Genomic DNA, 14,898 nt, shown 5'->3' with positions numbered 1-14,898 from the left:
GTTTGCAAATATTTTAGTCCTGCTTTTTCAGATGCGACAATATTCCTCATGCATTATGGAACCAGAAGCAAAAAGCCTTTTCCTAAGTGACCTATGTAAATGCAGGTAAATAATTACATAGTGATATTTATTCTCCCTTGAGAATGCCACGTGGTGGGGTAGCCAATGTGAGAAGAGGAATACGGGTCATGTGGCACAAGTGGGCAGGGTAATTACATCACTACAAATGCACAGGTAAATAATTACATAGGTCATTTCCTGATTAGTTATCGATCAGTGCATTTCAACAGGTGTGTCTTTTATGTAGAAAAGATTTGATTTACTCCATCATAACTCTACATTTTACGTAGAAAATGTGTATGCAGGGGTTGGCGAGCAAAGCGGGCAGTGGGCAAAGCCCCCTAGTTATTTATTATTATTATTTTTTTTTTTTTGACAATCAGGCCATTATTCTTTATGAATTTGTTCAGAACATTGAAGTAGTAAACAAGGCCTAATATAAAGAGGTTCTGATATGATTGGGAGGAAAAAGTTAGGAGAACAATGCTCCGGCACATATTGCATTCTCCATTAAAAAAAAAAAAAAAAAAAATCTTGTCCCACTCTCCACAATGCCCATGTAATTTTTTTTTCTTCTTCAAACACAAAATCAAGCTGAAGTGATGAAATAACATTCCAGTCATCCAACAGAATTTAACAGTAGGATCCAACCAATTCACAGTTAGATCATCAGAAATGCTTACAGAAGTGGCAGAAATTGGGACACTTGGAGAGGAAACTACTTTGCAGGAATTGCTTACAAAATATGTTGTATGTACCCTAATTTTTCTAGAAACTTAGAAATTTTTAATCAGACCTCATACAGTGGTGCACAACTTCAGCTCCTAGACTTTCTATTTTTGATATTTTGAGGCTATTTATTTAACATGATGCATTTTAAGCCTTTTTTTTTTTTTTTTTTGTTTTTGCTATTTGCTGAAATTATATTTCAGCAAACAGCAAATATTTGTATAATCAGATGTTGATGCACAAAGTATATTTTGAATAGTTAGAAAAGGTATTATTTTTTAAATATAATATTTTGTTAAATTAACTAAAAAGTACAAAAATTTGTTTTTTCCCACTAAACACAAAGGGAGTTTTAAAGGCAAATTATTACAAAACTGTGAAACAAAGCACACTGATATTAAAGGATAGTTTAAGCCATGTTTAATCAATGTTTCACCATGAATATCTTACAATGAAGTGTCAGTATCACACTTCATTAATATTTTGTTACATCCTCCTTGGTCTTAATGACTACATCACAAAAATAGGGGCGCCTCCGTAGCCAGGTGGGAAGGAGCAGCAGTGCGTAGCACACGCTTCTTGATTAGACCGGGGTTCGAGCCCGTCACCACCAAATACGGAGGATGCGGAAAGGTTAAGGAATGACCACCGCATATCCTGGAGCAATATGGCCTTAGTTGCTAATGCTCCTAAAAACCAAACAACAACAACAACAAAAATAGGGCACTAATGAAATCAGATTATAGATGTAATCTGTTGACAATTCATGATGCCATACATAAATCAAAGAACCAGAAGTTTACAAAGACTGGAATTTATTTGCTGGCCTATTTTGTTATAGTTTTCAAAATGAGTTAAGTTCTTGGCTAGAAAAGTCTTTTAATTGACTTTTCCTATTACTGATATTGTGCCCATTCAGAAAACATAAATTGATTATTAAACACTAACTGCAGTTGACAGATGCTTGCACCTTTTAGCTCTGTATGAAAGGAAAAAATCAGCCTGGAAAGTGCATTTACTTGTCTTTTGAAAATGGGAAGAAATTTTGGCCAGTAATTTTGATTCGATCTGTATCTGGCATTCACAAAAAAGGCTTCACATAACATGGCGATTAACTCCATTGACTGTAATAAAACCCCACATCTGACTTGAGGGAACTTCAAATATTCTGGAGACCACTTTGCATGTTCTGCAACTCATTTTAAACATTTAGCTCTCATTTGGTTAATAAGAGTGTTTTTTTTCCTAGAAACAGGTAACAGTTGCAGAACTTGTCCTTACTCCTATGTGTTCCTCCCATACTGTTTTTAGAAAGCACTTTAATATTCTGGCTTTGGATGCCTGCAAACACTCTCATTCTTCCATTTTCTTTTCTTCTCTTCTCTTTTGAAATAAAAGGTTATAAAGCACTTGATGGGCCTCCTTCTACTTCCAAAAATGCTCTATCATGGCAGTCTTCACATCATTTGCTTTCTCAGTTGTCTTTGTTTCTCCCAAGAAATTTTAAAACCAATATATCATCTCCCCAGTGTAGTACTCTCTACGTTCTGAGAATTTTTGATCATATTTGTTATCTTACTTTATGCCCTGTCCCACTTGCACTCTCATGTAAGAGCAGTCTCAACTCTGGAACCTGCACATAGTGAGAATGGAGAATCTTCAAGATAGGCTCTGTTTAGTCCAAAGAGTAAGCCATATATGCTGTAGAAATGGATATAAGTGGCTTATTATAACACTGCTCAAATCTAGTCTATACCTGTCCAAAACCGCTGGACAAATGAAATCTGTACTTCTGTAATTCCTTCATGACTCCCTAACTTTCTAGCCTTCTCAGTGTGATGCAATTGTGTTCATGGTTCACATAGATATTATCACCAGGCATGATTGGGGATAAGGCAGATTTCTTCTCCTAAGTAGAATAAGATTAATAGGGATGAGGAGATTAATATTCCTTACTCTTCAGCCATTGTCTGTTGCAGGGCATGTGTGGAGGGTTTAAACCCCCATGATCAATTGGCCATGATTCTGTACTATAAATTGCATCATAAAAGAGGAAATGCCTTCAAAAGCTACAGTAATTATAAGTATTTTGTTCAGTTTCGTTTTAATATGACAGTATCTTAGTGTTTTTTCCTAAAAATGTTTAAAATTTTATCTTATCTGTAAATTTTCTTGGTTTTATTAAATCTGTCATTTATAGGTTTGCTATACAGTAGAACATCAGTTATCCGGAATAATTTGAAAGGATGATTTTTCTTCTTTTTTTCTTTTATTATTATTAATGGTAGTATAATAATTTGAAAGGCTGATTTTTCTTCCTTTTTTTTATTAATGGTAGTGCTTGAGACAAATGTTTATGCTATGAGAGTATTTCCGTCTGTTTTTTTTTACGTCGTATACTGGTGAAATTTTGAATTAGAACTAATGGGTTTTCTCGGAAACCATGAGTGATCGTTTAGTACTACTACTGCTGCTACTAGTCATTCACTTCTGTGAACCCAATTTTCCATGACATATTTTTTTCTCTTCATTTCATATTGTGTTTTTTTTTTTTTTTTTTTTTATGTAGACCTCAAACACGAGAGGTATTAGAACCTATAGTACTTAGTACCGTGCTTGGATTGGAGGTTGGGAAGACAAAAGAAGATATTTGTTGACATTAGACTTGAACTTCTGTAGACTGTAATTTTCAGGAAATATGTATGAAGGAAGGTTGTTCCAGAAAACGGCAGTTAAACAAATAAACGAGAAAAGTTGGTTCTGTGAGTTTGAAGTTGGACAGTAAATGGATGTTGGCTGGAGGCGGCATGAGTCCGTACTGTTTTGAAAGAGGGAGCGGGAATTATAGAAGCCAATTCAGAAGAACAGTACCCACGGAATTATCTGTAAAAAAGGCATGCAGCAGAAACAGTACGTCTATGAGACGAGTGGAGAGCCTCTGTTAGAGAGAAGTCATTAATTAACCTAACTGCCTTCTTCTGAATGGAATCAAGAAGCCTGAGAGAGGTTTTGGGGGCACCACCCCAGATGTGGAAACAATATTCCATGGTAGGGCAGATTTGCGATTTGTACAGAGTGAGCAGCTGTTTGGAAGAAAAGTAATGCCAAGAGTGAAAGAGAAAACCAAGTTTTTTTAGATGTAGAGGCAGCAATATTTGTAATGTGTTTGTGCCAAGAGAGAGATTAGAAGTCAGGGTAATCCCCGAAAGAGATATACCATTTTGCCTAGAAATCGGAGTGTCACCAAAGATAAGCATAGGAGCAGAAGAATCCTTTTTGCGAAAAATAAGACAAGACTGAGTTTTAGAAGGACTGCTGACGAAGCTAGTAGGGACCAGACATGTTCAAAGCCGCTAAGTGGATTTTTCTTATTTATTGATTTGAAATTATTGTTTTTCTAAAACTTTTGATTTAAATTTAGTAGTATAGCATTATCTTGTGATTTTCTGATTAATTTGGTGTATTTATTCGTTACTCGGCCTTGCAATTGCATAAAAGTATCGGTAAGGGTATCCACGTGTTACAAGTCGCAACTCCGCTGAACGAGAAGTTTTTAGCCATATTTAGCCGCTTATTGAATATTTTTTGCATCAAATTGTTTTTTGTGAGTGGCTTGTAGACCTAGTAAGGATCATTGGTTTATTCTGAATTGGGACAGCGAGATTTGAAAGTTAATTAATACTTAAGTGTCCATAGTTCGTAACTTCAGTACGTAACTTCCCGCCTTTGTCTTTGTTAAACGATCGTTATATATCGAACCTAGATAGCGTTAGTATAGTATAGGTTATAATACTTACAGTGATCGGTAAAATCTATTAAACTTGTTGAACTTTGTTGGCATTTAAATTGTACTTTTAAGTAAATACATATACTGACTTAGATTACAAATGTAACATAATTAATTAATACATAACTGATACGGAAGTTATATAAAGGGAACTCGGAGATAATTAATACTTGACACTAAAAAAATATATATATCCCATTATAACTGTGTTGGGAGATAAGTTAGGGTTATAAACTGCAATTGAAATTTTATTTAAATTAACAGAAACCATGACTCAGACCAGAGCAGCAAAACAAAAGGCTCGAGCTAATGGAAGTGCTGTGGCTCAGAGGAGAACTGAGGGGGGCAATTGCCTTCTGAATCACAGCCTTCTAAAATGCACAGCTTGCATGATGTTTGTGGAGTTCAGGTACGGGACATGATATTGCCATGGGAGATGTCTTTGTGTGTGTGCGCGATGCAAGGAGTGTATCGAAATCAGGCAACAACTGTGTTCTTACGGGCCTATATGAGAGCTTGAAGGACAGGGTGGATGCCCTCGAAGGAACTAAATTGAGGGGCCCATCAAGCTCTCAGATGCCCACATCAACGCCAGAGCTTGCACTTGGTCATCGCGCAACACAGTGGCAACCCCCAAGGCAGAATGTGCTGGTCCCAAAGGAACTAGTACTTGTTGGTGACTCTATTGTCAGGGAAACGGGGAACATGCTTTGTAAAAAGGATAGGTGGAACAGGACCAGGGTATGTCTGCCAGAGGCAAAGGTTGATGACGTTGTAGAGCAGATGTCATCTTTTAAGGGCACAAAAGGTGATATAGTTGTACACATTGGCACTAATGATATCAAGAGTAGGAGACCAGCAGAATTGCTTAACAAGTACAGGTCACTGTTGAAAAAAAGCCGTGAATTAGGGTTGAATTTGAAACTGTCTGCAATTCTGCCAAGAAATCGATAGGAGGGAGTATATGATGAAAGCCTTGACGATCAATTCGGCCCTGGAAAGATTGTGCAAGGCTCAAGGGGTAGAATTTTTTTCAGCCTGGACTGTACGTGTTAACAGGAGAGATTGCTTCTACAGGGATGGGATACACTTAAATAGAAAGGGTGCAAGAATATTTGCTGATGCTATCGAGGCAGTGTTAGGTGGGTCGGAAAACTGCTAGCTTGGGGGGAGACAAAGACGAATAGATTAACAGTAGCCACTGGCAGAGGTGAAAGAGATTCTTGCACTGCTTCTATTGGAATGAGCAGAAGCCTGAAAAACAAGATGCATGATATTATTTCAGAGACTGCTGGGAGCCATTGCGGTACAAGTAAACACATGGGTTGTGTTAGGGTAGCTAAGAATAGAAAGAGGTGCATGTATACTTGCGTGTACACCAATGCTAGGAGTTTAGTAAATAAATTTGATGAATTTGAGGTATTGCTCAAAACATCAAAGGCAGATATTGTTGGGATATCAGAGACGTGGTGTCACACATATATAAGGAATGCAGAACTGGAATTTGGGGGATACAACGTCTACAGAAAGGATAGACTGGATAGGAAGGGAGGAGGGGTTATGCTATTAGTTAAGAAATACATAAAATCCAAGGAAGTGAAGCCAGTGGACATCACTGGACAGTGCAGTGTCGAGTCAGTTTGGTGTGACATAAGCATTGGGAGATCAAAATTGAGAGTAGGAGTGTACTACAGGCCTAATGACTCTGATGAGTATAATAAGAAACTGTACAGGGAAATAGAGTAGGCCAGTAAATCAGAGAGTCTTATAATGGGAGATTTTAATTTCCCAGATATTGACTGGAATTTGGGGGCTGGTCACTCACACACTAGCAAGGCTTTTGTGGATTTATTGGATGATTGTTTTCTACATCAGCATGTTCGGGTGGCAACTAGAGGAAGGAATACTCTTGATTTGATTATCAGCAGTGATTCTTCATGCATTAAAAATCTGCAGATAAATGAACCACTAGGTGGCAGTGATCACAGTGTGCTGAAGTGGGATTTACTCAAAGAGGTAACTACCATTAGGGGTAAAGGGAAGGGTTATTGCTTTCGTAAAGGCAACTACGATGGACTGAGACAGTATTTAAATTCTATACAGTGGGACCAACTGATGAGGTTACCAACAGCAAATGCAAAATGGGACGCATTCAAAGAACTTATCTTGGAAGCTACTAGGCTTTACATACCAACTAAAAAATATTGTTCAAGGTTTAGGCCTAAATGGATGTCAGATGAACTGATGAGGCATATGGCAGAGAAGCATGCATAGCACACATACAAATTAACACATGACACAGAAGCCTATGATAGATACAAGTTGATCTGTAACCAAGTTACAAAGGAGGTTAGGCAGGCGAAGGCAGATTACGAGAAATCTTTGGAAAGGGATGCAAAGAAAAACAGCAAAGAGTTCTTTACTTATGTAAACTCTAGAAGGAAGGGGATGAATCAGATTGGTCCACTTGATATCGATGGGTCAACTGTTGATGATCCTGCTCAGGTAGCTAACAAACTAAATGAATATTTTGCATCGACATTCACACACGAGGAGTTATTTAGCGAGGGGAAAGCCAGAGGTGTATTCAACTCTAGCAGTAAGCAAGAGAATCTTGTAATAATTGAGAATAAGGTGGAGGAGAAATTGTTGAAGATAAACACAAGAAAGGCACCTGGGGTGGATGGGATCTATCCAGTTATATCAAAGGAGGCAGCAGAGGAAGTAAGCAAACCCTTAGCCATAATTAGGAGAGCTTCCTTGGACTCAGGGGAGGAACCCACAGACTGGAGATGTGCAAATGTGACCCCAATTCACAAAGGAGGATCAAAGGCTGACACAAGTAATTATAGACCTGTGAGTTTAACTTCTGTTCCAGGAAAATTAATGGAGGCACTAGTTAAAGAAGCACTGCAGGATCATTTAGACAAGACTTCAGTTATAGCTCGGACACAGCATGGTTTTGTTAAGGGGAAGTCTTGCCTGACCAATTTGATTGGATACTATGATGCAGTCACAAAGGAACTGGATGCAGGGAATAACTTTGATATTATATACTTGGATCTTAGAAAGGCTTTTGATACTGTTGCACATGGAAGACTGCTGCACAATTTGGAGCAGTGTGACATTGGAGGCAAATTGCTGCTGTGGATAAAGGGGTGGCTGAGGGGGAGAAGACAGAGAGTGGTAATCAATGGACACTGCTCGTTGTGGACTAATGTTATTAGTGGAGTCCCTCAGGGCTGGGTCCATTATTGTTTTCTGTATTCATAAATGATATTGATGATGGTATATCAAGCTTAATGTCCAAGTTTGCAGACAATACAAAGGTAGGCAGGGTTGTCAAGGACACTACTGACACTATGCTACTGCAACAGGATCTGGAAAGGTTGAGCAGATGGGCTGAGAGGTAGCAAATGAAGTTTAACATTGACAAATGGAAAGTACTACATATGGGAAACAGCAACCCCAGAGCAACATATCAACTCAGTGGTACTACATTGGCAGTGGTAGAGAATCAGAAGGACCTGGGGGTAATTGTGCAGGCAGATATGAAGTTCTCCAAGCAGTTCAGCCAGGCTGCAATAGTAGCTCATGGTGTCTTGTCAATGATATACAGGAATTTTTCTAGCAGGGATAAGGATGTGATTATTCCCTTATATAAGGCAATGGTCAGGCCACACCTTGAGTACTGTATACAGGTCTGGATGCCTCATTTCAAGAATGATGTAGAGCTGCTGGAATGAGTACAGAGAAGGGCAACAAGATTAGTGAAAGGAACAAAGGGTTGCTCTTACGAAGAAAGGCTTAAATTTTGCAAATTACAGTGTCTGGAGACTAGGCACTGGCGAGGTGATCTCATAGATGTGTATAAAGCCTTGAATGGTTTGAGCATGCTCAATGCCGATGGGATTCTTCGTCTTGCTCAGAATAATCACCTGAGAGGGCATAAATTCAGATTGAGGAAAGACAGATGTAGGATAGATGTGAGGAAATTTGCCTTTAGCCAGTGGGTAGTTGGTTGGTGGAAGAGACTTCCATCCCTTGCTGTGGAAGTTGATAGCCAAAATAAATTTAAGGCTCAGCTGGACAGGTATTTCAAATGAACCGAGGGGTGAAATGGAAGTGTTTTTTTTTTTTTTTTTGGCTGATGCTGTATAAGCTTGCATTATATGCCTCTACTAATGCTAATGCTAAATCTCGCAGGTCATCCCATTTTGCATTCTTGTAATGTCAAACAATACGAGGTTGGGAATAGCCATGAGATAAAGGCTCCATTTGAGAAGAGACAATCAGATCAAGATCAAGCATGTTGGCTGTATGGTTAGGATTGTCCGTTATTCTTGTAGGTAATTTAACAGTCGGTGCAAGGTCATTAGTAATTGTAAAAACCTCAGCATCTCGACCAGCTGGATCGGTGTGACTAGAAAACAGAAGCCAGCTGGAGTTGTGAACATTAAAATCACCAAGGAAAATAGCCTCACTGTTAGGAAAGTTGGACTGGAGAAAGTCAAGTTGCAAAGAGAAGAAGTCAAACAGCTCCAAGTGATTAGCAAGTTGTGAGAACAGTAGAGACAACAGATTAATTTGACATACAAGTAGAGAGATTTTAAGCCGGAGAGATTTTAAATTACCAAGTCTTTGATAATATCCGAATATCCGACAGGGAATATCCGAACGGACATATGTACAAGTACAACCTTTGAGAAGAAAGGAATCATACAGCGAATAATTTGGGCAACTGAGTTGAACAGTAGTTGAATCAACTGATAACTGAGATTCTGTAAGAAAAAGAACATGGGGTTTGGCAGACTGCAAGTGGAAATGGACATCGTTTGGATTAAAATTGAGACCACGTATATTTTTGAAATGAATTAGGACGTGTTTGGTAGGTTAAGTTCTTTTCGCAGATAAGTTTGCTCTATTAGTTTGACAATACGTGGTGTATTCAATAGTAAGAAAAAGTGGGCGGGACATGCTGTATGAAGTAATGAAATTTTTGGATATGATGTACACATGGTAAGAATATACCCCGATTCTTGACTTAACGTGGCCTCGTCAATGCCACCCCGCATACACACTACTCGGACTCCCTCCAGTCACTAACTGGCAGAGCAGAGTATACAATAGCTCTGATCCGGAAGCCTCCTTGAGAGTTACCAATAGGCTCAGTCCGGTGTAGTAACTAGCGGCCGGCCTGCGAACGCCGTTTTAGAGCTGTACCCTCGAAATGTAAGGAATATTGGATCTCGCCACGATGTTCATCATAACCTCAAAAGAGATGGGGAAATGTTGAACGGAACTTAGCTCTGGAGACTAAACATGGGTTCCACCACTTCAAGCCTCCAATAAGCAACGTGGTGGTTTTGCACCAGTTGATGAGAGTCATCTACCACCTAGTAGTGCCTGGTAACACAGAGGGGTGGTATTCCTCCATGTGGTGTGGGTGCCACACCTCAACCCCTGCTTAAGTTGATTCACACCTGGGTGGTCACCCACCATGTACTTGTGCATGGAGGTTATACCCAGGATTAGTAACAGTCCCACAATCGTGAAGGTGCAAGCAGAGGATTTGGCTGTCACAGACCGGACTTTGCCGAAATTGGGTCCACTTGACTTGAGTGTCACCCAACTATCAGTTTCATCAGTGTTTTAGACTCCCAAGGAGCAAGTACAGCTTGTCTGGCATAGCTGAGAGAATGTCAGTGACAACTTCAAGGTTAATTTAGTTGCAGATTCGATAAGAATAATATCGGCCTGAAACTGTCCGATTTATTATTTTTCTCAGTTTTTTACGGTAAAATGTCAACGAAAATAAACATCACTGAAATGGGCCGAAACCAGGAAGAATGTGATATAATCAAATTGATATTATTAAGGAACTTGAGCGATTTTGCAGCAAAAATAATAAAACAAAAAAATAATGATTGAACATTATTTTAAATAATTACTTCAAATTTTCTTTTCACATAAAATTTGCGGAAAAATACCTATCCAAATAATAAATATGCAAATGTGAGGATTTTTCTGTATAAGTTATTATTTTTTTTTTAAATTAAATAAATCCGTTTTTTTCACACTATTTAAAATGTTTTTCTTTTACCTTAATACGTTATAACAGAATTAATTTAATTTTACCTTACGTTCAATTATCCAAAAAATTTTGCTATCCGGCATAGGTCTGACATTAATTATTGTGTATAACTGATGCTCTACTGCAGGGGTGGCCAACGAGTCAATCGCAATCTACCAGTCGATCGCGGTTTTGATTTTGGTTGATCGTGACGAATTTTAAATATACAGTCATCCCTCGATTTGCCGGGTCAGGTATACTACCAAAATTTTATATTGCACAGAGGGTTTCGCTACCTGCGCGTTATTTTTTTTTATTATTAATTTTTTTAAAAGGAAGCTTCAAAAATAGAGAAGAGGAGCAGATTTTGAAAATTTATTTATTTTTTTTTTTTTTTCATGATTGAAGATTTTATTGAAAGAGAAACACATTTCACCATTATAACGTAAAATACCACAGAATTCCAGTTGTCGGTATTATTGCAAATGCAATAAGATTGAGTTTACTACCCGTTTATAATTAGATTGCACTAACAGAAAAGTGCAAATTGTTTTTATTGTTTTATGGTGTTGACCACCAGAAATGCTTTACAGAAATATCACAAAGGCATTCAAAACTGATTCTTATAGGGATATAACCAAACAGAGCAATAAACGGTGGTGTGTTTTTCAGTTATTTTGGAAACAACTTCCTCATTTGGGAATCCTCTTTATCAATTATCCTATGTTAGCTGTTCAGACAGAATGTTTTTCAGGTTCACGCAACTTAAAGTGTTTTAATCGGTAAGCATTGCTTTTGCTGATTTAACAACTGGACAGTACTTATATGTTAATTTAATACTTTTCGATTTGAATACTATAAAAAAGAGTAAAACGTATCACTTTCATCAAATCTAGCAGGAACTAGAATACTTTTTTGTAATGGTGAAAGAAAAATGTTGCTGTTTGATTTGCATTGCTTCCGTGACTATATCCAAAAAAGGAAATTTAGAAAGGCACTTCAACGCACTCCATGGTAAATACCAATCGGATTTTCTGCCGAATAGTGACCTTAGAAAAAATAAATTAGAACAACTTAAATCTAGATTTTTCATGCAACAAAATTTCTTCATGACACCTAAGTTACAATCTAAAGCAGTAACTGCAGCATCATTTAAAGTGAGTCATCTTCTTGCCAAAAAAATGCAAATAATTTTCTGATCATCAATTCATCAAAGATGCATTTTTAAAAATAACAGATTCTCTTTTTGAAAATTTTAAGAACAAAAATGAAATTAAAAGTGCCCTTCAAGATCTGCAATTATCTCGAAATACTGTGATGTAATGCATCGAAAAAATGAGTAAAAATGTGAACGACTGCATGCTCGTATTGCTAATTGTGTGTCCTTTTCTTTACAACTGGATGAATCTACACATTAGTGATACAGCTCAAGTGCTTGTTTTTTGTTGGTATGTTTTTCGATGATTCTGCCACTAGAGAAGAACTGCTGGGTATGGTTTTGTTAAAAGAAAGAACTAGAGGTCTTGATATCTTTAATTCATTCAAACATTTTATTGAAAAAATTAAATTAAATTACCACTATTTAAGCAGGCGCCTCCGTAGCCAGGTGGGAAGGAGCAGCAGTGCGTAGCACACGCTTCTTGATTAGACCGGGGTTCGAGCCCGTCACCACCAAATATGGAGGGTGCGGAAAGGTCAGGGAATGACCACCGCATATCCCGGAGCAATATGGCCTTAGTTGCTAATGCTCCTAAAAACCAAATAACCAACCAACTATTTAAGCTCATATCAGTAACAACAGATGGAGCTAAAGCAATGATGGGGCATCTTAACGGATTCATCGCATTGTGCCAAAAGGATGATGAATTCCCAGATTTTTTGAGTTACCACTGTATCATCCAGCAAAAGATTAAATACTAAAAGTGTTATGGACATCGCTTTCGAAATCATGAATTCCATCAGAGGACAATATCTTCAAAGGAGACTTTACAAAATGCAACTTGATGAAAAAGAACCAGATGTGAGGTGGCTGAGTCGGAGTACGTTTCTAGAGAGATTTTGAAATTTGCTGAATGAAATTAAAAACATTGTTGATCAAAGGGGGAGATGATTATCAGCAGCTACAAGATACGGAGTGGTTGTGTGATCTGCCTTTTTTTTTTTTTTGGCAGATTTTACCAGTAAATTAAGTGATCTGAATTTGGAATTACAAGTAAAAAATAAAAATGTGGGTGACATGATTAGTAGTATTTCTGCATATAAATATCAATTTTTGGCAATGGCTAAGGATCTCAAAGAAAAAAAATTTGATCATTTGCAAAAATATCCTGTTTTTGAATTTAATAGTGAGAAATATGTTTCTGAAATTGAATATGTTGTGAATGATTTTGAAACCAGAATCAGTGATTTTAAAACAATTGAAGACGGATCAATATATTTCTTATCCATTTAATGTCCACTTAGATACGAAACAAATGGCAGAAAAAATCACTGCCATTTTTCACATGGAGAAAAATATTACTTAAATGAAATTATTACATTGCGAAATTATATCTTCCTAAAAGCCAGATCATCAGAAGACTTTTGGAAATGTTTCCCGAGAAAAGTACCCAAACGTAAAAAAATGCCGTGAACTTTTAAATTACTGTTTTGGTTCCACATATCTGTGTGAATCGGCCTTTTCATATTTGAAACAAACAAAGACTCGCTGTGCTCTTACGGACTTGCATACAGAAGATTCTTTACGGTTGGACTTATCACAGTATATCCCTGATTTTGAAAGCTTGGCAGATGACATGAAGACACAAACTTCGCATAAATTAAAATTTTAAATTTGTATAAATTTAAAATAAGAATTCTGAACTGTATTGAATTTTAAAATTTATAAACATTTTTCAATGTGTGTTGATTAACTTTTTTAACCTTGTGCAATGCAATTTTTGAGATGGTAGATCGTGGCACATTTTGAAGGAAAAAAGTAGATCACATCACAAATTGAGTTGGCCACCCCCTGCTCTACTGGATAAAGTTGTAGTTATTTTGGGTGATAAAAAATAATAAGTTAATCTATTAATAATTATTATTTACTGAAATGTTATTTATATTATGATGGCCGACTGGGCTAGCCAGGTGGGTAAAGTGCCTGCCTGGCAACCCAAAGGTTGCGGGTTCGAATCCCGCCTCGGGCTTGGATCAAAGTACTGCAAAAACCTTGGGAGGTGCACTATGGCCACAGAAGCCGATGCGCTAACAATTACCAAAAAAAAAAGAAACAAAAAAATATTATGATGCTTTTTTCATAAACTTGTAATATTAAAATTATTCTAATAATTTAGAATAAATTTAGTTACCACAGTGATTAATTGTTTTATTTCTAATTAGATATGAAGATCGGAATGCACTTTGTGGTGGACACGATGGACTTGCAGTAGTACGTCAAATTCTCTTAGCAGCTAATAATTATTTGCAACCTGGTGGACATCTTTATTTGGAAGTTTCTTCATCACACCCACCAGTGATTTCTGATTTACTTAAAAATTTTAAATCTTTAAAACTTCAAAGTGTACATAAAGACTTTACTGGACGAAACCGATTTGTAGAAATAGTAAAGTCCTTGTGAGGAAACTCCACCTTTCTTATTGAAGTTAATGATAACAGTCACAACCTACTGCCATATATGCAACTAGTAAAACTGAGCTATTTGTAAAAAAATCTAAGACAAGAGCTCTATGTCATCTTCATAATGCAGCAAAATGGACCATAATAATTAAAATATATAAAGATATTGGCCTGAAACTGTGATTTATTATTTTTCTCAGTTTTTTTGAAAATGTAAACAAAACAGCACTGAAATGGGCAGAAAACCAGGAAGAATGCAATATAATTAAATTGATATTATTAAGAAACTCGAGAGATTTCGCAGAAAAAAAAAAGTACCAACAAATGAAACAAAAAAAAAAAGATCGAACATAATTTTAAAAAAATTACTTTAAATTTTTTTCCACATAAAATCTGTTGTAAAATACCTATCCGAATATACATACATATGTAAATGTGCAAAGTTTTCTGTATAAATTAATATTATTATTTTTTTAATTAAATAAATTCGTTTTTTTTTTCCACTAGTTAAAATCTTTTTCTTTTACCTTAACACTTTCGCTGCCGGTCATGAGGCAGCATGCTATCGTCAATACCCCGGCACAGAAGGCGGAGACTATCGCCAGAAGCCGACTGTGTTTCCATAACGAAA

At 36.9% G+C, this 14,898-nt stretch overlaps 1 protein-coding gene across 1 annotated transcript in view; it reads left to right on the top strand.

Moving 5' to 3' along the window:
* HemK1 (HemK methyltransferase 1) overlaps positions 1-14,315 on the top strand; it is a 105,448-nt gene extending 91,133 nt beyond the window's left edge. Inside the window, exon 6 of the mRNA XM_090381527.1 lies at positions 14,031-14,315. Coding sequence (XP_090237653.1) covers positions 14,031-14,268 — 238 coding nt within the window. The 3' untranslated portion in view covers positions 14,269-14,315. The remainder of the gene's footprint in view (positions 1-14,030) is intronic.
* The last annotated feature ends 583 nt before the right edge of the window (positions 14,316-14,898 follow it).

Source organism: Mastigoproctus giganteus, chromosome 9 (genome assembly GCF_048544385.1).
Source record: "Mastigoproctus giganteus isolate SK-2022 chromosome 9, ASM4854438v1, whole genome shotgun sequence".
NCBI classification, from domain to species: domain Eukaryota; kingdom Metazoa; phylum Arthropoda; class Arachnida; order Uropygi; family Thelyphonidae; genus Mastigoproctus; species Mastigoproctus giganteus.
This window is presented reverse-complemented; position numbering and strand designations above follow the sequence as displayed.